Consider the following 27,868-nt stretch of genomic DNA (forward strand, 5'->3'; position numbering starts at 1 on the left):
AGCACGCGTAGAATAGAGTCTTCCCCTTAGAGTTACGGCCTTGGCATTGATTGGCTGGGCTGCTGCGCCCGCGCAGGCGCTGTGGATTTGGTGCCATCTTTGTTGCGGGTGACGGAGGCAAGCGAGCCTCCTGCCGCCCGGAGTTGGATGGTGCCATCGTCCCCTCTAGCGATTGCTCCTGCCTGTTGCCAAGGCCGGACGGTGCAGGCGGGATGGCGGAGCGCGGCGGCCCCTCGCCCACGGGGGGCTCCGGCCGGACCTGGTGCCTCAGGCGAGTGGGGATGAGCGGCCAGTGGCTCCTGCTGGAGAGCGGCAGCGAGGTGAGGCGGGGGGTGGGACCTGTAGGGCAGGGGCTGGGGGCGGGGAGGTGATGAGCAGGGGGAGGTGGCTGGTGATGGGCGGAAGGGGTTAGGGCGGGGGAGGAGCGGTGAGGGATGAGCAGGGGAAGGGGTCTGGGCTGGTGGCAGGGATGTGATGAGTGGGGGAGGGGCGGGCGGGGAGGTGAGGTAGGGGGTGGAGAGGTGATGAGCCGAGGGAAAGGTTGGGGGGCTGGTGGCGGGGGAGGAACGGGGAGGTGATGAGCAGGAGGAAGAGGCTGGTGGCGGGAAAGGGGTGGTGAGAGATGAGCAGGGGGAAGAGGTCTTTGGGCTGGTGGTGGGGGAGAAGGAGGGGGCAGTGAGGTGATGTTGGGCTGAGGGCTCCCTGGTGTTTCCCATGTGCCCCAAAGCCACTGTTGAAATGGGGCCCTGAGCCCTGCAGACCAGTGATTCTCAAATTTCCAGACTACTGTACTCTTTGCAGGAGTCTGATTTGTCTTGCGTACCCCAAGTTTCACCTCACTTAAAAATTACTTGTTTACCGAATCAGACATAAAAATACAAAAGTGTCACAGCACACTAGTACTGAAAAAATTGCTTAATTTCTCATTTTTACTGTATAATTATGAAATAGACTGGAATTTAAGTATTGTACTTATATTTCAGTGTATAGTATATAGAACAGTATAAACAAGTCATTGTGTGAAATGTTATGTTGTCCTGATTTTGCTAATGCTTTTTGTATAGCATGTTGTAAAACTAGACAAATATCTAGATGAGCTGATGTACCCCTAGGGCTATGTGTATCCTAGGTTGAGAACCACTGCTGTAGATGAGGCAGCAGCCCTCTAGTATGGGATGAGGGTTGGTTGGTTTCCATTCCAGCCCTTGTCTCTTGTGGTGGTGGTGATGGTGGTGTTGGGGGGGGGGTGGCATTGGGGCAGGTCTAGTGGGCAGGGCTGAGTGCAAGCTGCTCCCACTCTCTGCAGGAAGCCAGCCCTGCTTTACAGGTGGAAGGTCTCTTTGCTGCTTATGGCAGTGTGTGGAAATCTTGGCAGAGTGGCAGCTTCCTCAGAGTTGCTTGTATAATAGTCCTCTGAATGAGTGAAAGTCTTTTCCAGAGGTGTTACAGGTCCTGCCAGGTGTTAGTGTCCTAGCAGAGAGTTTATAATCTTTTGTTGCCTCTTGGACATAGAAAAGGCCTAAAATATTTGTGGCTGGTGATGGAGGGGAAGCAGAATTTTTTTTCTTCAGAGGTTCAGGAAACTGGAGTGGGGGCTTTCTCAGTCTTTAATTGAAGGAATAGGGTGCTGAAATTCTGACAGATTCCTTTCACCCTGCTGTTTACCACATATATATTAAACAGAATGGAATTTAAAAAAAAACAAAATAAGGCTTTAAGCAGTGAGTTAATTTCCCCTCTCAATGCTAGAAAATCAGGATTAACAAGACATGAATTTCTAGTTTGAGAAACAAGTGAGAATCCTCTTTAAAAATTAATCTTTCTGATCTGTACCTTACAGAAGCTAAAAAGGATACAGTAACTCCTCACTTAACGCTGTAGTTATGTTCCTGAAAAATGCGACTTTAAGTGAAATGATGTTAAGCAAATCCAATTTCTCCATAAGTATTAATGTAAATGAGAGAGTTAGGTTCCAGGGAAATTTTTTTCAGCAGACAAAAGACTATATTATGTGTGTGTGTATATATATATATATACACACACACACAATATAAGTTTTAAACAAACAATCTAATACTGGTACACAGTGATGATGATTGTGAAGCTTGGTTGAGGTGAAGGAGTCAGAGGGTGGGATATTTCCCTTAGTGCTAAATGATTAACTAGCTATTGGCTGAGCCTTCAAAGGTTAACTCTCTCTCTACACAAGGCAGCAGGAATGGAGGGAGGTATGCACATTTCCCTTAAGTACACTGCCATGTTAATTAGATCAGCTTGCTGAGAGGGCAGCTGCTGCAAGCTCCCTCTGTCTTGAGCCCTGGTGTGTCACCCCTGCTCTATGGAAGATGGGGCAAGCAGGGTGCAGGAGGGAGGGGGAACACCCTGACATTAGCCCCCCTCTTCCTTGGGAACACTCTGACATTAGCCCCCCTCTTCCTTCCCTCCCCCCCACCCCCAGCAAGCAGGAGTCTCTGGGAACAGCTCCAAGGCAGAGGGCAGGAGCAGCACATGGCAGTGAGGGGAGGGACAAAGCTGAATTGCAGGCAGCTGCTGCACAGGGAACTTATGGGGACAGGGAGCTGATAGGAGGCTGCTGGTCCACCCTGGTTCCAAGCCCCCACCAGCTAGCTACAAGGGCTGCTCTTCCTGCAGGCAGTAGACAAAGCAGGTGGCTGCCAAACGACTTTATAAGAGAGCATTACACAACTTTAAATGAGCATGTTCCCTAATTGATCAGCAAGGTAACAACAAAACAACATTAACCGGGATGACTTTAAGTGAGGAATTACTGTACAATCATCAGAAATGACTAATACAAAGTAAATGCCGGTTGAGTAATTTATGTGTGGAGTAGTACTCAAGGCCTTGAAAATGACCTGACCAATACTGATGTATGCAAGTGTAAGTTTTCACTTCCTTGAAGATCATGTGACTTTGCCCAATTCTGGATTGTTTGGTAAACATGTGAAATGCTGTTCTTTCATAGATTCCAAGACCAGAAGGGACCATTGTAATCTAGTCTGATCTCCTGTATAACACAGGCCATAGAACTTCCCCAAAATAATTCTCCCCCTCCCCTTTGAGAACCTCTGTGGTAGACTGAAGAGCCTATTATTAAATATTTGTTTTCCATGTAGGTACTTACAGACTGTAATCAAGTCACCTATTTATCTTCTCTTTGTTAAGCTAAATAGATTGAGCTCCTTGAGTCTATCATTATAAGGAATCCTTTAATCATTCTCATGTTTGTTCTAAATCCTTTCTAATTTATCAACATCCTTCTTGAACTGTGGACACCAGAACTGGACATGTATTCCAGCAGCAGTCATACTAGTGCCAAATATAGAAGTAATATAATCTGTGCTCCTTCCTGAGATTCCCGTTTTTGCATTAAAGGATCACTTTAGCCCTTTTGGTGACAGCATTGTCCCAAGAGCACATGTTCAGCTGATTAGCCACCCTGACCCACAAATCTTTTTGAGAATCACTACTTCATAGGGTGAGGTCCCCCATGCTGTTAGTATGACCTACATTGTTTGTTCCTAGATGTATACCTTTATGTTTAGCTGTATTAAAACACATATTGTTTGCTTGTGTGCAGTTTACCAATCAGTCCAGATTGCTCTGAATCAGTGGCCCGTCCACTCCCCCATTTTTAGTGTCATCTGCAAACTTTATCAATGATTTTTTGTTTCTTGCAGGTCATTGATAAAAATGTTAAATAGCATAGGGCCAAGAACCAATCCCTGTGGGACCCCACTAGAAACACCTGTTCAATGGTGATTCTCCATTTACAATTACATTTTGAGACCTATCTGCCAACTTTTAATCCCTTTAATGTGTGCCATATTTATTTTACATTGTTCTAGTTTTTTAATCAGAATGTCATTTGTTACCAAGCCTAAGTACAGTACATCAATGATGTTACCTTTATATGAATTATTGGGCCACAATGGTATTTTTCATTGCTCAGTATGAACTTTCAGGTTGCATTGATGCTTGTCTTTCAGCTGTGCCATACCCTTCAGGTAAATAATGACTCCCGAGAGTCTCAGGGATTGGAGGAAATAACTAAACTGTTCAAATGCTCTGGTAAATTGACTTAGAGATTGAACAATAAAAAACTTCAGCCTCTCCCAAGTTAGAGGAACCACAACTCCTGCTCTCCCTAGTCACCAAGAAAATTCTCCTCTAAGTGAGCCTTCAGTGTCTGAACCTCCAGCTCAGTTAGAGATTCTAGGTGTCTCAAGTAAGACTGGAGAGTCATACTGCTATACATCAATGTCTCTGTAGGTTATTGAGCAACCTGAAGGTCTTTATGCAGCTCAAGTTTCTAAGGTTGCTAACTACAGTTCTGAACAAAGAAAACGTGATCATTTTTTCTGAAGCCTTCATCAGAGACTTTTTACTAAGTGTTCTAGCCAGAAGGTGGAAGAAGGTTGGTTGCTGGAGTACTCTTCTAAAGGAGATTTATCAGTTAAATGGACACAAATGTTCCCCTCTCCTAAAACACCATTGTGCTTCAGGCTTTTTCAAGGCTTCCCCCTAGCTTTTGACTCTTATGTCACATTCAGGAAAAGTTATAAGTAGTAAGCATGCGTGTGGTTAGCGTTAAACTTACTACTTTGAACACCAGTAGAAACTACTGTACAAAGCAAATTCATCCCATGAGTTTATTTTACTGTATTTAAAAGCAAAGCAGATAGATCACTCTTTCTGTATTTGTTGCTAATGGTGGCTATTAAACTGTTTTTATCTTTAGGTAACTATAGGCCGAGGATTTGGTCTCACCTACCAGCTGATCTCAAAAACCTGCCCACTGATGATCTCTCGTTACCACTGTGTTTTCAAGCAGAATGCACAAGGCCAGTGGACAGTTACAGACAACAAGGTACTGAGATTGAAGGTGTTTTAATTGCACTGAGAGATATTGAAGATGACTTCCCATTTGGGAGCTGTGTCTGAGTAGCTGTGGGGTCATAGTTAGGAAGTACAGGTAACTTTGAGTCATGTTGTAATACAGTCTAACTTGGGTAAAAGACCTATGGGAACATGTGCTTCTAGTTGTGTACCCTGAATCTAGAATTTCATCCTAGCTGAGACCCAGGATGCTGAGTCAGGCTTATTCACATTTGACTACAAGGGATACTTCCTGCTTTTAGCTTCTTCTCTTTAATAGAGCACCTCGATGCTTCCAGATAGTGAAGTGCTATGGGGAGTATTGGTCCTGAGAGCCTGTCTGTGAACTTGGTCTTGTTGTGCAAAGAATAACTATGAAGGCTGACATACATTGGCCAAACCAGACAGTCCCTACGCAAAAGAATAAATGGACACAAATCTGACATCAGGAATCATAACATTCAAAAACCAGTGGGAGAACACTTCAGTCTCTCTATCCACTCAGTGACAGACTTGAAGATGGCAATTTTACAACAAAAAATCTTCAAAAACAGGCTCCAAAGAGAGACTGCTGAACTTGAATTAATATGCAAATTTGATACAATTAACTTGGATTTGAATAGAGACTGGGAATGGTTGGGCCATTACACTAATTGACTCTATTTCCCCATGTTAAGTATCCTCACACCTTCTATGGGTCCTCTCGATTATCACTTCAAAAGTTTTTTTTTCTCCTGACAATAGCTCATCTCAGTTGATTGGCCTCTTACAGTTGGTATGGCTACTTCCACCTTTTCATGTTCTCTGTATGTATAAATATCTTCTTCCTGTATGTTCCAATCTATGCATCCGATGAAGTGGGCTGTAGCCCATGAAAGCTTATGCTCAAATAAATTTGTTAGTCTCTAAGGCGCCACAACTACTCCTGTTCTTTTTGCGGATACAGACTAACACGGCTGCTACTCTGAAACCATTCTTAAAAAGGATAGTGCTCTTGCAATGTTAATTAAATGATGAACTAGTCCCAGTTATTGTAGAGGCACAACTATAATTTAGTTTTAATAAACTAAAGTTGAAGATGGTTTTCTGATCATGAAACTGACTTTTAATTCCATTGGTTGACATGAAACACAACTTTATCATTTGGCTAGAGTAAAGAATTGAGATCCAAATACTAAAATGCCTACTATTTTGTTTGCTGACAATGGCAAGATGCTTGTCCCCTTTGATTCAAGTCCCTTTCCTCATTCTTTCCTTCAGGCTGGAAAATTGTTAAAGTCAGGAAGCTGAGTGAAAACCAGTTAGATGTAACATTCGGAATGTTCTATAGTACAACGTGACTTATAAAGGATTCAGTTGTAAGGCCAAGAACAGGTGGAGGGACTAGAAGACATACAATGAGTGTTCTTAAAATCTCAGCCTTGTTTGTTTTGATGCATCCAATACAAAGTGCATAACCAAGACTCTAAATACTTTGGTTATTTTCTGGTTTTACTTTTTCATGTTAAAAATACAATCTCCCATCTACAAATACTAGCTCCAAGAATCCCTCCCTCCCTGAGAGCCAGGAAAAGAGATGGGCTCTACAGCATGCCCTAATAGTCAACAGATTCCAGTTATTTTGGAGGTGAAATGCAGTGAGAGAAGTGAATTTTAAATGGAAAGATCCTTCATGCCCTATCAGCAGCCCTCTGTCTCCTGCACACAGCCCCAGGTAGCTGCGGTGTTGTACTTGGACTAGAAGATCAGTTACTACAATTATTGCAGAGTGACATGTGCACTTACATGCACCCACTGGAGACAGTAAGGGAGAGAAGATGGTTTAAGATTAAATGAAAACTCCCCCGCCTCCCTCCCCAAAATATAATCATATGTTCATATGCACCTTCTCACCATTTTAGTTGTAATTCTCCTTCCTCGCATGTAAATTTCACACTTTTCTTGGACCGAAAAATAGACTAGAAATAGGCCAGATCCCTATAAAAGTAAACTAAAAATAAAAGGTATTAATTTTTTCTTTCCTGTACTTGAGACCTCCTGTTTTTACATTTGCTGTTTAAAATTCTTCCGGATGAACAATGTGTTGTCTGTGATGGCAGCTCCACCTCTGTTCTTTTTGTCCACAAAGGCAAGGAAATACACAGTGAAGAATCAAAACTCCAGTTCCTGTTCTGGGGCTAGGGCAACTGAGAGCTTCTAGGTGATCTGGATGTTGAGGTTGTATATCTAACTGCATCATGATGCATCACTTTGTTCTCTGTCAAAAGTTTCTCAGTCATAGGGCATTCTTTGAGTATGCTCATTCAATTTCTGAGAGTGTTGAAATGCACCCTTTAGCTGGTTTGTAGTAGATCAGAATGGAAAAGGCCTTGCTGAGTCCTGCAGTCAGTTGCCTTGAAATATTTGTACAATACTACACTACTGATCTCCAAAGTTTCCTACAAGTTGGGGCTGAAAGAGACTTTCTAAATCTGTGGTGTCCAATGTTTCTGGGGAGTACCAGTCATCCACAGGAATACCATTGGCTATACCAACCTCTCTTTCATTGGGGCAATAGAGGTTCCTTGTTAAGCTAGGGATAGAGGTGTCTATCATACTAGTCACATAAGTCTGAAGTTCTAGTCCTGAAGTACATAGCAGTAGTTGGAAACCATTGTGCTAAGTCATCAAGTGTAATCCCTTGCTACACCTGCTGCATGTTATCACCTCTATTATTCTCTCAAGCTTATCATCATATTTCTTTGGGATACTTCCATTGCTGATGACCCTACAGTATGTACTGAGCACAGTTCAATTGGGAGAGCAATATAGCAATGCACAGACAATCCAGTAAGTTTTTGGAGAGAGTTGGGGACAACTTCCTGGTACATATGCTGGAGGAACAAACTAGGGGCAGTGCTCCTCTTGACTTGCTGCTTACAAACAGGGAAGAATTGGTAGGAGAAGTAGAAGTGGGTGGCAACCTAGGCAGCAGTGACCATGAGATGGCTGAGTTCAGGATCATGACAAAAGGAAGAAAGGAGAGTAGCAAAATACGGACCCTGGACTTCAGAAAAGCAGACTTTGACTCCCTTAGGGAACTATTGGGCAGGATCCTCTGGGAGGCTAATATGAGGGGGCAAGGAGTCCAGGAGAGCTGGCAGTGTTTTAAAGAAGTCTTATTGAGGGGGCAGGAACAAACCATCCGATGTGCCGAAAGAATAGCAAATACGGCAGGCGACCAGCTTGGCTTAACAGTGAAATCTTCAGTGAGCTTAAACACAGAAAGGAAACTTACAGGAAGTGAAAATTTGGACAGATGTTTAGGGAGGAGTATAAAAATATTGCTTGAGCATGCAGGGGTGTAATCAGGAAGGCCTATGCACAATTGGAGTTGCAGCTAGCAAGGGATGTGAAGGGTAACAAGTAGGGATTCTACAGGTATGTTAGCAACAAGAAGGTGGTCAGGGAAAGTGGGGGATCCTTACTGAATGCTGAAGGCAACGTAGTGACAGATGATGTGTGTAACAAACCAAAGTACTCAATGCTTTTTTTGCCTCCATCTTCGCAGACAAGGTCAGCTCCCAGACTGCTGCACTGGGCAGCACAGTATAGGAAGGAGATGAAAGTGATGAAAGAACAAGTTAAGGACTATTTAGAAAAGCTGGACATGCACAAGTCCATGGGTCCAGATGCAATGCATCCAAGGGTGCTAAGGGAGTTGGCTGATATGATTGCAGAGCCATTGGCCATTATGTTTGAAAGTTCGTAGTGAGTGGAGGAGGTCCCGGGCAATTGGAAAAGGGCAAATATAGTGCCCATCTTTAAAAAAGGGAAGAAGTAGAACCCGAGGAACTACAGAGTGGTTAGCTTCACTTCAGTCCCCGGCAAAATCACGGAGCAGGTCCTCAAGGAGTCCATTTTGAAGCACTTGGAGGGAGGAAGGTGATCAGGAACAGTCAGCATGGATTCACCAAGGGCAAGTCATGCCCGACCAACTTGATTGCCTTCTATGATGAGATAACTGGCTCTGTGGATATGGGGAAAGCGGTGGATGTGAGATATCTTGTAGTAAAGCTTTTGATACGGTCTCCCACAGTATTCTTGCCAGCAAGTTAAAGACGTATGGATTGGATGAATGGACTATAAGGTGGCTAGAAAGCTGGCTAGATTGTCTAGCTCAATGGCTCAATATCTAGTTGGCAGCTGGTATCAGACGGAGTTACCCAGGGATTAGTCCTGGGGCTGGTTTTGTTCAACATCTTTATTAATGATCTGGATGATAGGATGAATTGCACCATCAGCAAGTTCGCAGATGACACTAAACTGAGAGGGAGAAAGAGATATGTTGGAGGGTAGGGATAGGGTCCAGCGTGAGCTAGACAAATTGGAGGATTGGGCCAAAAGAAATTTGATGAGGTTCAACAAGGACAAGTGCAGAGTCCTGCACCGCTACAGGCTTGGGATCGACTGGTTAAGCAGCAGTTCTGCAGAAAAGGACGAGGGGATTACAGTGGACGAGAAGCTGGATATGAGTCAGCAGTATGCCCTTGTTGCCAAGAAGGCCAACGGCATCTTGGTTTGTATTAGTAGGACCATTGCCACCAGATCGAGGAAAGTGATTATTCCCCTCTATTCAGCACTGGTGAGGCCACACCTGGAGTATTGTGTACAGTTTTGGCCCCCTCTCCCACTACAGAAGGGATGTGGTCAGATTGGAGAGAGCCCAGCGGAGGACAACAAAAATGATTGGAGGGCTGGGCACATGACTTACAAGGGGAGGCTGAGGGAACTGGGTTTATTTAGTCTGCAAAAGAGAAGAGTGAGGGGGTATTTGATAACAGCCTTCAACTACCTAAAGGGGGGTTCCAAAGAGGATGGAGCTCGGCTGTTCTCTGTGTTGGGATATGACAGAACAAGGAACAATGGTCTCAACTTGCAGTTGGGGAGGTCTAGGTTGGATATTAGGAAAAACTTTTTCACTAGGAGGGTGGTGAAGCACTGGAATGGGTTACCCAGGGTGGTGGTGGAACCTCCATCCTTAGAGGTTTTTAAGGCCTGGTCTGAGAAGGCCCTGGCTGGGATGATTTAGTTGGTGTTGGTCCTTCTTTGAGCAGAGGATTGTACTAGATGACCTCCTGAGCTCTCTTCCTAATATTCTATGGTTATTGTTAGGAAGCTTTTCCTCTCTTGGTGTCTAATCTAACATAGCCCTCTTTTCAGTATAAAACCATTGCTACATGTTATACATCTTCTGGTATATCTTCTCCTTCCTTTTGTGTTTCTCTATGTTTGTACAGAGCTGGTTTACATTTTCCCCTCTGCTTTCTTTTTGTATAAATTTAGTCCCTTTATCCTCCTTTCTTTGTAGCCTGTTTTTGAACTCTTGGTAACTTGCCTAAATAAGTATTCTTGACAAATCATACCAGTGTCTCATTGATCTCTCTGTTGCAGAGTCTTTCCTAAGGGCTAGCTCAAACATTTCCCATTAAGCTTCAGAATATTGTTTCTTCTTTAAACCACCATAGGCCATCAAACAGTTCCTTCTTTTTCTTCCATGTGGTTGCCTAAATCAATTTTATTCTTAAGAGTCGTAGAAGGAAATCCTTACTGGTGGTATAACTAAATCAATCTCTCTCTCTGTCTCTCTCTCACACACACGAACGACAGTGACTCAGTTGTTTGGGTCGTGCAAAAGCTAGTTAGACAATTTGTTGAATTGTCTTTGCACTATTCTTTCTGAAAAGGTAGGCTGTGTTTGCAGCAACCAAAAATACCTTGTGGAGGAGTTCCCTTAAATGTACATTGATAAGTTTTGCTGATTTTTGTTTGTTTTCAGAGTCTAAATGGTGTTTGGTTGAATAAGGAACGTCTTGATCCATTAAAGGCCTACCCAATAGGTGAAAGAGACCATATTCAACTAGGAGTGCCTTTGGATAACAAAGAGACTGCTGAATATGAATATGAAGTGATTAAGGAAGAATGGGAGAAAGTTAGTCCATTTTTAGCCCCAAGGAATGACCAACTGATGGGGAAACCTAAGGGTGCAAGAACTAAACGTAAACTTAGTTTGGAGGAATCAGAGGCATCTGGAGCAGAAGGCCCTTCGAATTCCAGATCTAAAAGGGACAGAGTGTCCTGCGATAGTGAACCTTTGGGTAGATCATGTGGGAGGGCAGAACTGGCCAAACAGCCAACAGAAAACATGGATGTCAAGCTGCCTTCTCCTGGACCAAGCGTGGAGGAGGATAAAGCTACAGTGTATAGTAATCCTATGAATTCTGAGAAAGCTACATCTCTTAGCCATAAGGACCAGAAAGCCTCTAATCTGGCACAGTCTTGGACTGGTTTGGAAATGCTGAGGCAAACCCTGGGAAATATAATGAAGCTGAAAGTCAAGGTGGAGGAGAAGCAGACAGCTGTTTTGAGAGTGAAGAAGAGCAGAAAATCTGGCCAAAAAGAGCTCAGAGTGATGGAGCAGGAGCTGCAGGAATTGCAGGACCAGTTGTGCACTGAACAGGAACATCAGCAGCAGAGGGTGGAACAGCTGGAGAGGACATTCTATGAGGAGCAGCAGCAGCTTCTGGAGGTATGCACATTTGTATAGACATTATCCTCCATTCCAGAAGTATGCCACTTCCAAACATACAGACCTAGAGAATGGGTAGAAACAAGAGGGGCTAGACTAGGTAAGAGATTAGTTATGGGGTTTAACCTCAAAGGCAGGTTCAGCACAAATTGATAGTAAAAGCATGATTGCCACCTGAAAGCTGAATGATCTGTGTGAAATGAATATTGTTTCTGTGTTCTCCCTTGTGGTTGTAGAGAGGACGAGGACTGAATGGGTCGTTGAGATTGAACTCCTCTTCCACCTCTGGACATAGGTTACCAGGTCCAGAATGAGTTGCATTGAAAGTCCTGTCCCATTCAAACAGGAGAGTCAGTGGGCACTGCTACTTCCAATGATCCAGATTGTCTAATTAATAAAATGCAGGAAGGGCCATTTCCTTATTTGTAAATAGGGTTTCCTTCACAAAACGCTCGCTCTGGAAGTCTTACAGGCCTGTACACATTCATACGGATATGTAACTAGCCGTCAGATTTTAAAAAAAGAAAAAAAAGGGGGGGATAGCTCATTGGTGGGGGAGGGATAGCTCAGTGGTTTGAGCATTGGCCTGCTAAACCCAGAGTTGTGAGTTCAATCCTTGAGGGGGCCACTTAGGAATCTGGGGCAAAAAAAATTGGTCCTGCTAATGAAGGCAGGGGGCTGGACTTGATTACCTTTCAAGGTCCCTTCCAGGTCTAGGAGATAGGTATATCTCCAGTTATTATTATTTATTATAAGTTCTGTTCTCTGTCTCTCTGTTATTGAGTTTAACAAGTATGTTTGAAAGCAAGAGAGAATCCAGCTGAACATGGATTGGTCATTCTTCCTAGTAATTGGGAACAGCCAGGAAAACCTATTGGTCCAGATAATTTAACACTTAATTGTAGAAACCTTGCATACAGGAAGAGAGAGATTCTCTGTCTCTGCCCATACTGGAGGAGGGATCCAATGCAGCAGTGGGAGTTGTCTACAGTAGTATGGTAGTTTAATCTCTTTAGATGTGTTCCCAAAAGGAGTTAAAACATTTCTGTTTCCGCACTCACAGCCTATTACTTCCCTTTCTCTGCCTTGTGAACATTCTAGTCCCATTAAAGCTAAAATAACTTGGGAGATGTTTCGGATATGTGATATTTAAGGATATTGTCCACCAAGAGTTATAATGTGTAAGTTTAGATGGCTCTGATCGTTCAAGAGCCCGGGGAGAACTGAAGATGAGATATTTCTTAGGTTTGCTTTACACTAGTGACACTTCCTTCATTTATCTGTTTCTCTTTCTCCCTGTTCCTCTAGCCTAGTCAGCAGACCACAGGCCAGAGCCAGACTGCCAGACACTTATGAATGGACCCCGAAATCTTTTTATTTACCTATCTTTTTTTAATTATTTTTATCTCTGGAGTCTGGACCTTGATCATACCTTGACAAAAATAATTGACTAGCTGTTCCTGACCTCTTTATATTGCTTAGTTTGGTTCCATAATAGTTTTTCTTCCCCCAGCAAAACTCTTTTTGTGTCTTATTTTTTCAGGGAATGAAGAAGCAGCAAGGGGAAGAGAATTTGAAGGAGCAACTGGCCCAGGTTCTGCAGGAGGTAACTTACTACAGAGCTAGGCGTGATCCAGCTGTGTAATGTGGGGAATGCCTAAACTTTGCCTGCTATTCTGGCAACTGGCTGGGGAGCCCGAGGACTGTCCCTCAAGAACAGATTGCAACTGCTTTTCATCTCTGTGATACAGGTGACAAGTTCCACACTCCATGATAATTGGCAAACAGAAATACTGTGGAAAAAGAGCAGAAATACACTAAAATCCAAATACAACCTAAAAGCTTTAGGTAGCTGTAATAGATTCATAGATTCATAGACTCTAGGACTGGAAGGGACCTCGAGAGGTCATCGAGTCCAGTCTCTTGCCCTCATGGCAGGACCAAATACTGTCTAGACCATCCCTGATAGACATTTATCTAACCTACTCTTAAATATCTCCAGAGATGGAGATTCCACAACCTCCCTAGGCAATTTATTCCAGCGTTTAACTACCCTGACAGTTAGGAACTTTTTCCTAATGTCCAACCTAAATCTCCCTTGCTGCAGTTTAAGCCCATTGCTTCTTGTTCTATCGTTAGAGGCTAAGGTAAACGAGTTTTCTCCCTCCTCCTGATGACACCCTTTTAGATACCTGAAAACTGCTATCATGTCCCCTCTCAGTCTTCTCTTTTCCAAACTAAATAAACCCAATTCTTTCAGCCTTCCTTCATAGGTCATGTTTTCAAGACCTTTAATCATTCTTGTTGCTCTTCTCCACATCTTTCTTGAAGTGCGGTGCCCAGAACTGGACACAATACTCCAGTTGAGGCCTAACCAGCGCAGAGTAGAGCAGAAGAATGACTTCTCGTGTCTTGTTTACAATACACTTGTTAATGCATCCCAGAATCACGTTTGCTTTTTTTGCAACAGTATCACACTGTTGACTCATATTTAGCTTGTGGTCCACTATGACCCCTAGATCTCTTTCTGCCATACTCCTTCCTAGACAGTCTCTTCCCATTCTGTATGAATGAAACTGATTGTTCCTTCCTAAGTGGAGCACTTTGCATTTGTCTTTATTGAACTTCATCCGGTTTACCTCAGACCGTTTCTCCAATTTGTCCAGATCATTTTGAATTTTGACCCTGTCCTCCAAAGCAGTTGCAATCCCTCCCAGTTTGGTATCATCTGCAAACTTAATAAGCGTACTTTCTATGCCAACATCTAAGTCATTGATGAAGATACTGAACAGAGCCAGTCCCAAAACAGACCCCTGCGGAACCCCACTTGTTATACTTTTCCATCAGGATTGGGAGCCATTAATAACTACTCTCTGAGTATGGTTATCCAGCCAGTTATGCACCCACCTTATAGTAGCCCCATCTAAATTGTATTTGCCTAGTTTATCGATAAGGATATCATGCGAGACTGTATCAAATGCCTTACTAAAGTTTAGGTATACCACATCCACCGCTTCTCCCTTATCCACAAGACTCGTTATCCTATCAAAGAAAGCTATCAGATTGGTTTGACACGATTTGTTCTTTACAAATCCATGCTGGCAATTCCCTGTCACCTTACCACCTTCCAACTGTTTGCAGATGATTTCTTTAATTACTTGCTCCATTATCTTCCCTGGCACAGAAGTTAAAGTAACTGGTCTGTAGTTTCCTAGGTTGTTTTTATTTCCCTTTTTATAGATGGGCACTAATGATAGAAGGGAGCTTAAAGGAGAGGGGTGCATGCCTGCAGGGCTGTGGAGTTCAAAACAATGAGCAGAGCAGTCATTGTGGGACATCACCAGAGGCCAATCACAGCGATAAAAGCAATCAAGGCATTCACACTGGCACTAAGCACTAAAGCAGACCTGGACAACTTGTAAAGGAGCGAGGGCGATATTACTCCAAAGAAAACAGCTGAGGGCCGAACACCCCCAGGCCCCACCAACCCGCCCCCCCCAGCGCCGCCTAGCCCCCCCCAAGCACAACACCCCCCCCCCAGCACTGCCCAGTCCCCCTGAAATACTCCCCACCCCTCCAGTACCGCCCGCCCCGTGGAAACAAACCCTCCTTCCCCAGCGCCACCCCGCCAAAACAGCGGTATTGAACCTTGGTAATATGTTACAGCGAGCCCCTAAGGTAGTATAATTAAGGTAAAAGAAAAATATCTTTTTGCTAGAAGTAGAATAAGATCTTTCCCCCACTTTGTAATCAGTTGCCCTGTTGAATGAATGAGGTGTGAATGAGGATGGTGTGGAAGGCAGCACCTCTAGACAGCTGCAACCCTTGGAGAGGGGATGGGAGCCAGACCAGATCAGTAGAACAGGTCAGCCACCGACTCGCCTCCTCAGCCCTCCACCTCCCTCCGGCTCGCCTACTCACCCCCCCACCACTGCCTGCCCACTCGCCTCCTCGGCCTCCCCACCCCCCAGCTCGCCTACTCAGCCCCCGCCACTTCCTGCCTGCGCGCTTGCCTCCTCAGCCCCCGCACCCCCCTGGCTTGCCTCCTCACCCCCTGCCACTGCCTGTCTGCCCCTTCAGCCCCCCTCCCTCAACCGCCGCTTGCCTACTCACCCGATGCGGGTCGCACAGTGAGCCCACGTGGGCCTCATGCAGCCCCTGGGCCGCATGCTGTGCAGGCCTGCGCTAAAGCCTCAGTGCAAAAAGCCTTATGGCTCTCCTGGGGTGGTTTTATTACAGCGCTGCAACTGAGGAGTTTGGGCACAAAAAGTGGTTTGCAGTGGTAGACCTCTGCTGTTTCAGTGCCAAAAGCTGCCTTTTGGCAAAAAAAAACCTTGCCAGTGTAGACCAGGCCACATTGTCTACACTACAACCTTGCTCCTGCCGATGTAAGTGCCCTAACTACACTGAGGGCTTGGCTACACTTGAGAGTTACAGCGCTGGTGGTGGCTTTACTGCGCTGTAACTTACTCCCCATCCACACTGGCAAGGCACATACAGTGCTGTATCTCCCTGGCTACAGTGCTGGCTGTACTCCACCTCGGCCTGGGGAATAACGACTATAGCGCTGCGGGGTGCCTGTGTAAACAGTGATTAATCTTACTACGCTGTAACTGACCTCCGGAACCTTCCCATAATGCTTTTTAAGTAAAGATAACACTCTTTGTTTTGTTGTGATGCCTCTCTTTGTTTTGTTGTGAACTCAGGGCTCCAGGAGCTGCTTATCTAAAAAACAAACGCAGCTACAGTTTGCTTGAGCAGAGGCAGGGAAGGGGGGATCCCCTAGTGTTTGCTTGAGGAGAGAAGCAGCCCGGAGTGGGGATCTGCTGATCTGAAGGCTATTTGCGTTTAGTGAATGAGAGAGGGGTGGGGGAAGGGGTCGAAACTTTTAAAATGATTGAAGGTTGGTGCTGTGTATCTTCAAGTCCTTAGAATTTTTTTTTGGTATCACAAATTTGAATTTTATTTTGGCAGAACAAAAAAATATATATTTCTACCTTAAACTGAGCAATGATTTGTCCCTTTTCATATAATCAAATACACAGCAAATAAGAGCCTGCAAGGCAGGGAGCTGACACAATGTCAGCTCCAAAAATCCACTCTCTCTCCCCCACGCTCCCTGTCACACTCCACCCCAGCCCCCCTCTTTTGAAAAGCACTTTGCAGCCACTTAAATGCTGGGATGGCTGCCCATAATGCACCACTCCCAACACCGCTGCAAATGCTGCAAATGTGGCCATACTGCAGCGCTGGTAGCTGTCAGTGTGGCCACACTGCAGCGATTTCCCTACACAGCTGTACGAAGACAGCTTTAACTCGTAGTGCTGTACAGCTGCAAGTGTAGTCAAACCCTGAGGCTTGTCTACGCTACAAAGTTTTGTCGGTAAATGCTGTGGTTTAATTAAAGTGGTGTAATTTATGCCGACAAAACTTTGCGGTGTAGACAAGGCATGACAAAATAACTCCATCTCGATGAGAGGCATAGGGGTTATGTTGGTGTATTTAGGGTGACACAGTGTCATTGTAGACCCTGGGTTCCTTCTGTCTGCTGTTGGCTGTAGTTCTTGTCAACTTCACAGCTCCAATTGACAAGAAAGCTGCTCCCGGCTCTCCATCTGGGCTGCTGCTGGGTTTCTGCTCCCAGATGGGCTGCCATCTGGGCTCCCCACTGGGAGACCTGCTTCTCCTCTTTCCCCCTTCCCACCCTCCCATGTGTCCTGGCTCCCCGCTGGGAGCATGGCAGCTGGACTGGGTGTGGATCTCCCTGCTGGAGGCAAGAAGTCCTGGGTGGCTGCCCCCCAGCTGGGAGCGGAAAGATGAGACATCCTGGGGAACAGCTGGGCTCCTGGTGAGGAGCTGTGCGGAACTGAGGATCCTGGCTCTTAGTCCCTGCTCCCCTCACTGCCCCTCTTCAGTTGCTGGAATAGCTCCTGGGGAGGATGCGCACCACTGACAGAAGGAGGGTAGTGTGGACATCAGCCACCGCAGTAATTACTGTGATGGCTGTAAGCTGACCTAACATAGGTCGATTTAAGATTGTAGTGTAGACATGCCCTGAGAGTGTCACAGCTAAATACAAGATAGAACAAAGTGTTTAGCATAAATAAATAAATATTTGATGGAACCGTTCAAGGTGGAGTGGCCCATTAACACCCCTTTAGTCATAGGACAAAAAGTGAAATTAATGGGTTACAGATTGTTGTAATAAAGTCCAGTGTCTTTAAGACCATGATTTGTAGTATCAAGCAAAATTAGGAATTTAAGCTCCCAGGCTTGTCTTTTGAAGGTGTTGTGGAGGTTTCTGTGGAGGATGAGGACTTATAGGTCAGATATAGAGTGATTGCTTTGTAATATGGTGTGTTTTGTCTTTTATCATTTTTCTGTGTGAGTTCTTTCAAGAGCACAGTGATTGTCTGATTTCATCCACCTAATTGTTGTTGGGGCAGTTAATGCACTGGATGAGGTACACCACATGTTGTGATAGGCATGTGCAGGACTCATGGATCTTGAAAGGTGTATTGTCGGGGTGAGGTGGGGGTGTTGATCGTTGGAGTAGTGGAGATATGTCTGTAGGTTTTCCATCTGTTGTTCTGGCAGGATCTGGTGCCGCTTTGAGTTGGTGCATCCTGGTCTCTGGAGAGCTTGCTTCTGATGATGAGCTTGGAGAGACTGGGGAGTTGTTTGAAGGCCAGAAGAAGGGGTTCAGAAAAGAATTCTTTCAGGATGGGGTCCCCATCAAGTGTGGGTTGTAGTTGTTTGATACCCTGTATGGGGTTCATTGTGGGGCGGTAGGTGATAACTAGAGTGCAGTTGGAGGGGGTTTTATTTCTGTATTAAAGCAGATTTTCTCCGGGTATTTGGGTGGCCAGTTCATGGTCTTAAGAAAGACATTGGATTTATGGTTTATTACAACAATCTGTAACCCACTAACCCCACTTTTTGTTCTCTGACTAAAAGGGTGTTATCAGGCCACTTCACCTTGAATGGGCCCTTAGAATATGTGCTAACTACTTATGCTAAACTATCTGTTCATCTTGTATTTAGCTGTGACATTCCCAGCACGGATACAGCTGTGTTGCTTTAATGAAGACACAGCTGTGTTGCTTTAGTGCTTTAATGAAGACGTTCTACATTAGGTCCCCAAAATGTGGGGTGTGCACCCAATCCAGGGGGCATGGCTGGGGCCAGGGAGGGAGCGCCACCCAGCTCCACTCTGGGCCCCGGCCCCAGCTGCCAGGCCCACACTGGGGCCGGGGCTTCAGCTGCTGGCCCTGCGCCCAGGGTCCTGGCTGCTGGCCCCGGCTAAGGCTGTGTTCCTGTCCCCACCCCCTGCTGTGACACCAGGCTCCACCACCTTACCTTTGTCTGTCTGTCTCCCTCCTCTCCCCCTAGCCTTGGCCCTGCTCCTGGCCCTGGGAGGGGGGGGGAGGTGCAGGGTAAAAAGTTGGGGGACCACTGTTCTACACCAACAGGAGAGTTCCTGGCGTAGTTAATCCATCTTCTGAGAGTCAGTAGCCATGTTGACGTGAGAACTACTTCTGCGCTGTCTAGATGTGGGGTTAAGTCAGTATTGCTACGTTGCTCAGGGGAGTGGTTTTTTCAGTCTTCAGCGACATAGTTATACTGATATAGGTCTGTAGAGTAGACCAGACCTCAGTATCTTTTCAAGACTCTGAAAAAGAGCTCTGTGTAGCTCAAAAGTTTGTTTTTCTCACCAACAGAAATTGGTCCAATAAAAGATATTAACTCATCTACGTTCTAATTAGTCATTTGTTAAGAAAGACTAGCAGGCATGTACTCCTAGAAATGAAATAATAAATACATTGATTTTGCAAAAAATGTTGAACTTATATAAGGGTTTCAGATTTCTCAAATACTTCCCTCATTCATCCTGAGTGAGCTCTACATTCAGAATCTCATGTAGCCCAGACTTAGTATTCAGCTTTTTAGCAAGAGGCTGAAGATGAAAGCTTCCTTGCTCCTGAATGACTTGTCCTTTGTAACTAGCATATGTGTTAGAAAGAGACTTCTGTGAGTTTCAGCTTGAAACTAAAACTCTTCCTTTCAGTCAGCTTTTGAGAGCTTATGAAACATGCCATGTCTGTGGTGAAATTACCCAGATACAGTGGTGATGGTGCCAGTACAATACTTAAAGCTATTATCTCGATATTTAGATGTCAGACTTCAAAGAACATAAATCAATTTCCATCCTGCTTAATTCTGATTTAACTAGTACAAAAAATTTGGACAGTGGGGCTGGAGTCCATGCAGCTGGACATACTCAGTAGGACTATCCCAGGTTAAGTAGAAAGAGTCCTCTTGAGTTTCAGGTTTATTAATATTTTTTTCTAGCCTGACCAGAATAAAGGAACTTTGCTCATCTGTTTTTATGTTTAAATACCAAAGTAAATTAATGTGAATGGGACAGCTCTTGTGTCTCCATTGCTCCTTGTCCTGGGGTCTAAGCAGGCAGCACCATATGCGCCTTCCTGAAAGGAGCCCAGATTTTTTGTTGGACTCAGAGCCTAGTCTACACTAGAAGCGCTACTTCGGCGCAGCTGCAGTGTGTCCGGTGAAGATGCTCTTTGTCGATGGGAGAGCTCTCCTATCAGCATAATAACTTCACCTCTGTGACAGGCGGTAGCTATATTGGTGGGAGAAGCTCTCTGGCCAGCATAGCGCAGGCCACACCAGCTCTCGGGGTGTGGATTATTCACATCCCTAAGCGACATAAGTTATACAGAAGTAAGTGTTAGTGTAGACAAGGCCCGAGGTATGGATAAGAAGCTAACTAGGGCTGTTCTGGTTACCCTCAACCCAAGGAGACACTCCCACTGGGAGCTGGAAAACCCTGAAACCTCTTGGGATTTAACCCCCAAATTCCTATGCCACTACCTGGTGTAGTGGGGCACAACTGGGGTATGATTTATATCTCCCCAGAGATGTACTTCTGATAACCAGGGTTTGTATTTTCTGACCTACACTGAATCCAGTGATTAACCCATGTATTGATGTATTACATAAGGGTATTACCCTTTTTAACTGTGAGTCTGTTTGCTTAGTGCTTGAGTTTTTTCCTGTTGTGCGTTACTGTGTGGCATACATTTTACTTGCTTATAGAAGACTGATCCTTCTGGTTCCTCATCTAAAGAAGTAATTGGAGTCCTTCAACCTCTAGGAGTGGGCTCATGTTGCATTGATTCGGTAAAAAAAATGGCACAAATCAACAAGTGAGCAGGATGGTAGGGATCATGTATGTTTCATTGTGGCAAATTACGAGAATCTCTCTGGATTTATATTTTCACAGCATCGTGCCCTGATGGATGAGCTGAGCCGTAGCAAGAAGGATTTTGAAGAGATCATTCAAGCTAAGAATAAGGAGTTGGAAGAGACTAAGGTACTGAACAGAAATTGATTTTTCTGTTCTGTTCATTAGAGCAGCACAATTTGCTGCCATGGAGGAAACAGGTTGTTCAGTACTTTCCTCAATGCTTCCTATTGCCTGGAGCAGTGGAAATCTTGTATATTGAGTGAGGTGACTGGCTTGCTTTCCAGATGGCAGGGACAAGATGTCTTGCTTGGATGGTCCCCTGTATAGAGTTGCACTGTGAATAGGCATTAGTGGAGGATGCTCAAACTCAGAGAGAGAGAGAGTGCAGAGCAAAGGAACATGGCACAATGTGCAGGAGCAGTGACCCAATTTTCCCTCCCTCAGAAAAAGCCCTGTCAGACTGAGTGAGCTTGAAAGCGAGTGTTTCACTTTCTGTTAAAGTTCATACAATTAAAACTGCAGCGAGATCTATCTGGTACTGAAAACATCAAAGGAATTGACTGAAACAAGGCATGTCTCCTGCACTAGGGCCTGATGGAAAGCAGTGGAGAGAGCTCCCTATTGTGCCTACTCTAGGAGGACATGGCATCTCCCATCTTTAGCTGCATTTCCTTTGACTTTTGGTTCCTTCACAACCTTAGGATTGTTTTAAATGTAGCTTCGGTTGTGACTTTCTCCATTTTACTTAGGAAGTAGACCAGATGCCTAGTATACCTTGGTGACTAGCAACCTGTTACATTTCACTCCACATCACTATATGAGAGCAAGGAAGCATCTTAAATTCCCAAATGTTACTTATTTTGTTGCACTCCTCCATTTGAACCATTTTGGCTGAAAAGATACTTTCTATTTCTGCTGCTACAATAGTTCTTCAGACCTTAGATCTTTTATGCTGAGTTCATCCTGCGGTGAATTTTTGTTTCTAGGAAATATCCTTTAAGTAGTTAGGAAAGATCTGGAAGGTATTCTGGAAAGGTTGACTCAGCTTGTACCTTCTTCACCAAAGTAGGGACATCAGTAATTGTTGAAACTATGTATTGTAACAACTATCTCTGCACTGGCTGGGATTGTTCTCTGTACTGCTGTGGTTGCTGATTTTAAACCTCTTTCTTCTCCTTTCCATATAGAAAGAATGCAGACCTGAGACAACAAAACCCTGGGATTGTGTACTGTATCTGTCTCTTTCCTCCACCCCTTATTTGGTAAACCATTTGCTCGTCAGCAGTGACCATGTGTGTCTTCCTTACAGGAGGAGAAGGAGAAGGCAAGAGCGCAAAAGGAGGAGGTTTTGAGTCAGATGAATGATGTACTGGAGAATGAGCTGCAGTGCACAATCTGCTCTGAACACTTTATTGAGGTACAGTGACTGACATGGCTTTGTTTGGAAGGGAAAGGATTTAAGAAGCTTTTATTTTCAAAAGTCAAAACAAAGGTTTTTTTTTTTTTTTTTTGGTTGTTTTTTTTTTTTTTTTTTTTTAAGTTTCTTCTCTTTAGATCTAGGAAATTATTCACACTGACCAAGATTTTTGTGTTTTGCTCCCCTTGCTGAATATCATCACTGTCTATTGTCAGTTATATGTACACAATTGCATTGAATTAACTGGGGTTGCATAGCTATAAATAAGAGTAGAATTTGGACTCCCCTCCAGTAATCCTAGAAGGGACACTCAACTCAGATTAGGCCTGAAATGTCGGCTATTGAAGTATGAATAGAAATGATTATTTTAATTTAAACTGGTCATTTAGAAATACCTTTGTAGCTGTGGAAACCTGAACACAATGGCTTTGTTCTAGTATCTGAGAATCAGAAAATTAAACTCCATCTAGTTTCACTGTGGAGAGGTCCCTCAGGAAATATGCTTTAAATTGGAAGCATGGTGTAGTGTTTAAGGCTTGGGACTGGAATTTTGAAGTTCTTGGTTCTCTTCCTGAGTGTGCCACAGATTTGCTGTAATCCTGGGCGAGTTACTTCATTTACCAGTTTTTCAGTCTGAAAAATAGAGATAATCTGTACGTACCTTGGCTTGTGAGGATTGGATGTTTCATAAGTACTGTGTGATCCTTGGATAGTAGGTACTAAAGAAGGGCACTATAATATTTTCTCCAAGAGGAAATGCCCATGTGATGTTTTGCTAGTTCCACAGGACTTTTTTTATCCCAGTCTCAGTGCTCTGATGGTATTCTTCCTCCTGACCTCTGCAGGCTGTCACTCTGAACTGTGCACACAGCTTCTGCTCCTACTGCATCAATGAATGGATGAAACGTAAAGTGGAGTGTCCCATCTGCAGGCGAGAGATACAATCCAAGACGCGCTCCCTGGTACTGGACAACTGCATTGACAGGATGGTAGAAAACTTGAACTTGGAGATGAAGGAGCACCGCCTGGCTCTCATCCGAGAGCGCAAAGGTGAGAGGTGGGTGGATGAGGTGTGACAAATGCAGTCTCTGTCTCTGTGTCCTCAACAGAACTTTCTTTGGCACCAGTATGCAACAGGAATGCTCTAGAAATGCACAGAGTCCTAGGAATGAACCTTTAGTCCTGTATGAGGTTAAGGCTGTGTCAGTAATTCCAATAGAATTTTCAGAGGTTAGGATGGGAAACGGCTTAGAATACGTTACATAGCCAGATTGTTGCACTGTAAAATATTTTGGGTAACTTTCTAGAGACTATATCATATGAACCCTACAAACCAGGGAAGTTGGAAGACTTCACTATTAGAGGCTAAGCAGTATTAGTTTATTTGGAGATATTTTTAATAAACTATCATTGCTCACAGGGCCGACTCCAGGCACCAGCTCGGCAAGCAGTGCTTGGGGTGGCCAAGGGGAAGGGGGGGCACACCAGACTTTCTGGCGGCAATTTGGCTGTGGGTCTCTCTTGGAGGGAAGGACCTGCCTCTGAAGTGCCGCTGAAGAAGAAAGTGGGGTGGTGGAGCTACTGCCGAATTGCTGCCGATTGCGATCGTGACTTCTTTTTTTTTTCCCGCTGCTTGGGGCGGCAAAAACCCTGGAGTTGGCCCTGATTGCTCAGAGCAGGTCTTGAAAAATCTACCAAGTGACTTCTAGACAGTGGATTAAACCTACTGGCTATAGAGCAATATGAAAGCTGAGTGGTGGGAGGGCTGGTTGGCAAGTTCCATGGGCAACATACCAGCGAGAAGCTTGGCACCAGAACACAGTTGCTGGATTTTGTTTTCTAATCTGATTTTTTAGAGGGGTAATTTATAGTTGGCATTGGATAGAAGACTGCTGAAGATAACTGGAGTGCTGCATGTAGTGTTATTCATTCAGCAGGTCTCACTCTTCCCTCTGAGTCAATATTGAATTTAGTGCCTCAGCATGATTGACGCACAAAACCATGGTCCGATTCACTTGTCATTAAAACAAGAGTAGTAAGGGTGTGAAGCTTGATATCCTGACAGAATTCCAATGTGGGTAACACCATTCTACATCCCTGTTCCAAATCTGTTTCTAGAGCACCCGTCACTACTATCTAGGTGCTGAAATATAGAATTTATTCTCCACTGCTCTTCCTCAAAACGGTTGTTTCTGTGTGCTGTTAAATCACTACTTGGTTCCCCTTTAGAGGAGGGTGCATGATCCCTTTTATGTATAATGTGTACAGCTCTTTGGGATCTATCCTAACGAAAGATGCTTTTGAAATATTTCAGATCCTCCTTGGTGAAACAGAATGACATCACTAAACATTGTCAATGCTAACCTGAAAAAACTCACCTTTAGCCAGATCAGTCTGATTCCCTAAGAAAATACTGCACTGCTCAGAGGCTTTCCAGCACTGCTTCATGGATTGCTTTCATCTCTGCAGAACTGACTCTGCTCAGGTGTAATATATGCAGATCTGTAGAGTACACCAAAGCAGCATTGAAGTGTCTTGTCATGGAGTTAATGTGACCGGATGAAATGGTGTCTTTATGGGAATCCACTTCATTCTCACATACAGGAAATCAGTGGTTCTCAAACATTTTATCCTCTCAGGATTTTATCCACCTTCATGTGAGCCCGATACACTGTTTAACTAATAATAGAATACTAAGGCAAAGAAAGCTTTATAATAACCTTTATTTTGACACATTTCAGTGAGATGGATGAGCTTGTTTCTATGCAGTGGTGGAAAGACTGGCTGAAACTGGAATGAGCTCCAGTTATACGTGGATTCTAGAAGGGAACTGGCTGGAAAACAGGCTCAGCAGGGAATGGTTAGTTATAATCCAATAGCACCTAAGAACTCCAGTCAAATATTAGGGCCTCTGCAAATAGTAACAGCAGACAATCACTGCCCCAGCAGGCTCTTAGTTTCCAGAGGCTTGAATGGAGCCCTTGTTGTCTTCCAAAGTGTTTTGCTCCTTGATGCCCCTCTTTGACTTTGTTCATTTTTCACCCTTCCTACTGATAAGGCTTTGAGGTAACCAGCTGCTGCAATCTCCTCTGGTGACTACACATTGATTGGTACCAACAAGGGAGCATTTGGTTGGGTGCCGACAGGGAGAGCATTAACAAGAGGTGAAGAGAATGTCTCCTTGCCCTCAGTGCTATTCCTGCAGCCCAGTTGGAACTGGAATAAGCATACAAGAAATCAAAGAAAATCCCATTCATGTTGTTTTTTCAAGATTATAAACACAAAAGACAAGCCCCACGCAGATGGTCTCCAGACCTACAGCTTGAAAAACTTGCTGTAAAGCGTACAGTGTGGCAGTAAGAGGAGGTACTAAAGTTTCAAAGAGAATTCTAGCAATTAGCACAGACTGTAATCTAGCCACCAGCTAACTACAGTATCTATGTATGTTTTGAATGCAGAGAAACAGGATGTCTTAGTGAACCCAGCCACGGACAGTGAGAGCAGTATCATTTCTTCGATCTATTCCATCTTGTCGATGAGCAGTTATGACAGTGATGAATTTGAGGAGGACTCTGACTACGATAATATCTATGATATCTATGGTATCTGAACACCCACATCACAGATTGGATTGCCTGTGAGCCATGCAGAATCAATCTAAGTGTGCTTGGATCTACTGCCGTCAGAGGTGAATGGATTGTATGTTTGGAAAAATAGGTGTTGAACAGCCTGGAATTCGAGCTGCAGATGAAGAGTGCTTGTCAGAGCATTGTTTTTGTTTTTAAATGAATGTATAATTTCTTGCCCTCTAAAGCATCCAGACTGGAATTGTGGGGGTAACTCATGCTTGTCATGCTAAATACATTTATATACGAACTTTGATTTCCACGATCGCTTGTGATCCGATCAGTAGAATAATGTCCTGGTTTCCCTGCCTGCTCCGCTGCTTGTCTGCTGGGTTGAATTACACCTATTCAAATGTTTGTCTGTTTCCTTTATTTCAGCTAGTGGAGAGAATGGATAGATATTTGAGCAGGCCTGCCATTCCACCCAGCAGATAGCAGAGGTACACCTAACACACCAGTACAGTGCCAGTTTAAGATGGGTTTTCCTTGTGCGATTTTACATGACAGCTTGATTCATGCTTGTCTTTGTGTCATTAATACTTGGCTGACTGTACCTGTACCACCCTTTGATCCCAGTGTGCTCAGTTCATTGTAGATTGGGGTGCTGGGTCTCTGGCTGTTCTACTGATGTCACTTATTTTTTGTTAGGTAGAGATGGAGAAGATTGAATTACCCAAGTGTCAGCCCAAACCAGTGCTGTACTCGTTGCTCACAAAGCATCTTAATTGTTCTCTTTCCAGGCCTTTTCCTGCTTAAAGAAGGTGGAAATGAGCACATCTAGGAACAGTAATTTAAAAACCCTAGTTAGTCCCTGTCAAAAGCGGAGATAATGTTTATCTCTTCAGAAGTGCTACTGCTATTTGAGTTAATGGAATGTCCTATTTGCCTGGTGGGGAGGTAGCAGGTAGCATCTGTGGCAAAACACAAGGCAAGAAGGGGGAAAGTACTGTATCTACATATTTTTATTGTTTACAAAATGTTGCTGTTCAGCTGGGACATAACACTAGCCTTGCTGCAAAGAAAATCTTCACTGAGGAGCTGGTGAAAAAATCTTGCCTCGTTTTTGCAAGCGCCTGACTGTGAAGCTCTGTTTCCTTTGGCCTATATACTTGAGTTAGTTTTGTTAGCTGAAAGGTACCATTTGATTGTGTGGGAGAGAAAAACACAATCATCTGTAGTAGTATTTCTCTATCCATGTGTATGTATATACTCATTTCTCTGTTTCTCCTGCTTCTAAGGAGAGAGATGTGAACCACTTCCGCTGTTCTGCCTGCCACACCCAGAGAGACAAAAGTAATTAGCAGAATGAAGTTTGACTTTAATGATAAAAATGGGTCCTGATCTCATTTTTATAGATCTGGTTGCTTAACGTTAAAAACATTTTCCCCTGTGATAGACATAGGAGCCTCAGCATTTTACTATTTTTATGAAGTTATTCCAAAAGACTTGTGCATTCAGGGATTTGTATGACAAATCACACAGACCATTCTGCCCTGCATTTGTTGGGGCAGATAAGCCAACAATTTAATATAGGTGGAACACACAGCACCCTGACCCTGGGGATGTAGTATTTCTTATTTTAAACTATCCCATGCTAAAGAAAGGACTCATTGCAGGAGTGTGTGAAGAGTGATGCCATTCCACGAGGCAAATGTGTCCTGACATGATTTGTGTGATCAGGACTATAACAGGGACAAAATGTCTGGTCTAGAAACCATGTCCAGGTACCTGTCACCCTCCTTAAACTTCAGTGTAAAGTTTCTCTCCTGTTGTGGAGGAGCCAACACTACCTTGAGGTTTCCTGCTCTCCTGTGCTCTTGACATTCAATTCCTACATGTATGTTCTCTTTAGAAGTGCTAGTCAGTTGGGGTGGGGGGAGTCAATAGAGGATTGAGAATGGTTGACACTAACCCAGGTCTCTCTGTGGAAGAGATCTGTTTCCATCTAGCATGGGATAAGCTCTCTGGAGCTCAAGGATTACAGATTTCTTCTATCAGATGTATTTTGCCATGTTGCTGTATTATTTTTTCTGCCTGTTTTATTTTTACTAAATATATTTATTTTGCTTCTTTGCTATTTCTGTCAT

The 27,868-nt window shown here is 44.1% G+C and overlaps 1 protein-coding gene across 6 annotated transcripts; it reads left to right on the top strand.

Annotated features, from left to right (window-relative positions):
- The first annotated feature begins 107 nt into the window (after positions 1-107).
- On the top strand, positions 108-27,851 carry RNF8 (ring finger protein 8). Of its 6 annotated transcripts, XM_030557253.1 has the most exons (9): positions 108-320; positions 4,763-4,891; positions 10,718-11,467; positions 13,011-13,073; positions 20,775-20,864; positions 22,048-22,155; positions 23,001-23,205; positions 25,427-25,521; positions 25,614-25,705. In XM_030557253.1, exons 1-8 carry the CDS (start codon positions 213-215, stop codon positions 25,513-25,515), a joined length of 1,542 nt encoding a protein of 513 aa, XP_030413113.1. In that variant the 5' UTR covers positions 108-212; the 3' UTR covers positions 25,516-25,521; positions 25,614-25,705. The 6 variants fall into 6 exon arrangements, with proteins under 6 accessions (XP_030413113.1, XP_030413115.1, XP_030413118.1 ...); XM_030557255.1 differs by lacking the exon at positions 25,427-25,521 and having other exon boundaries at positions 23,001-23,212; positions 25,614-25,750; XM_030557258.1 differs by lacking the exon at positions 25,614-25,705 and having other exon boundaries at positions 23,001-23,212; positions 25,214-25,515.
- Positions 27,852-27,868: the final 17 nt, after the last annotated feature.

The sequence above is a fragment of the Gopherus evgoodei genome, chromosome 3 (genome assembly GCF_007399415.2).
Source record: "Gopherus evgoodei ecotype Sinaloan lineage chromosome 3, rGopEvg1_v1.p, whole genome shotgun sequence".
In the NCBI taxonomy this organism is placed as follows: domain Eukaryota; kingdom Metazoa; phylum Chordata; order Testudines; family Testudinidae; genus Gopherus; species Gopherus evgoodei.

Bases quoted from the DNA above. Each gene is read 5' to 3' on its own strand.
- RNF8 (XM_030557253.1), top strand. From the start codon at position 213: ATGGCGGAGCGCGGCGGCCCCTCGCCCACGGGGGGCTCCGGCCGGACC. The intron at 321-4,762 runs GTGAGGCGGGGG...TTTTATCTTTAG, and splicing joins TGCTGGAGAGCGGCAGCGAG to GTAACTATAGGCCGAGGATT. The intron at 11,468-13,010 runs GTATGCACATTT...TTATTTTTTCAG, and splicing joins AGCAGCAGCAGCTTCTGGAG to GGAATGAAGAAGCAGCAAGG.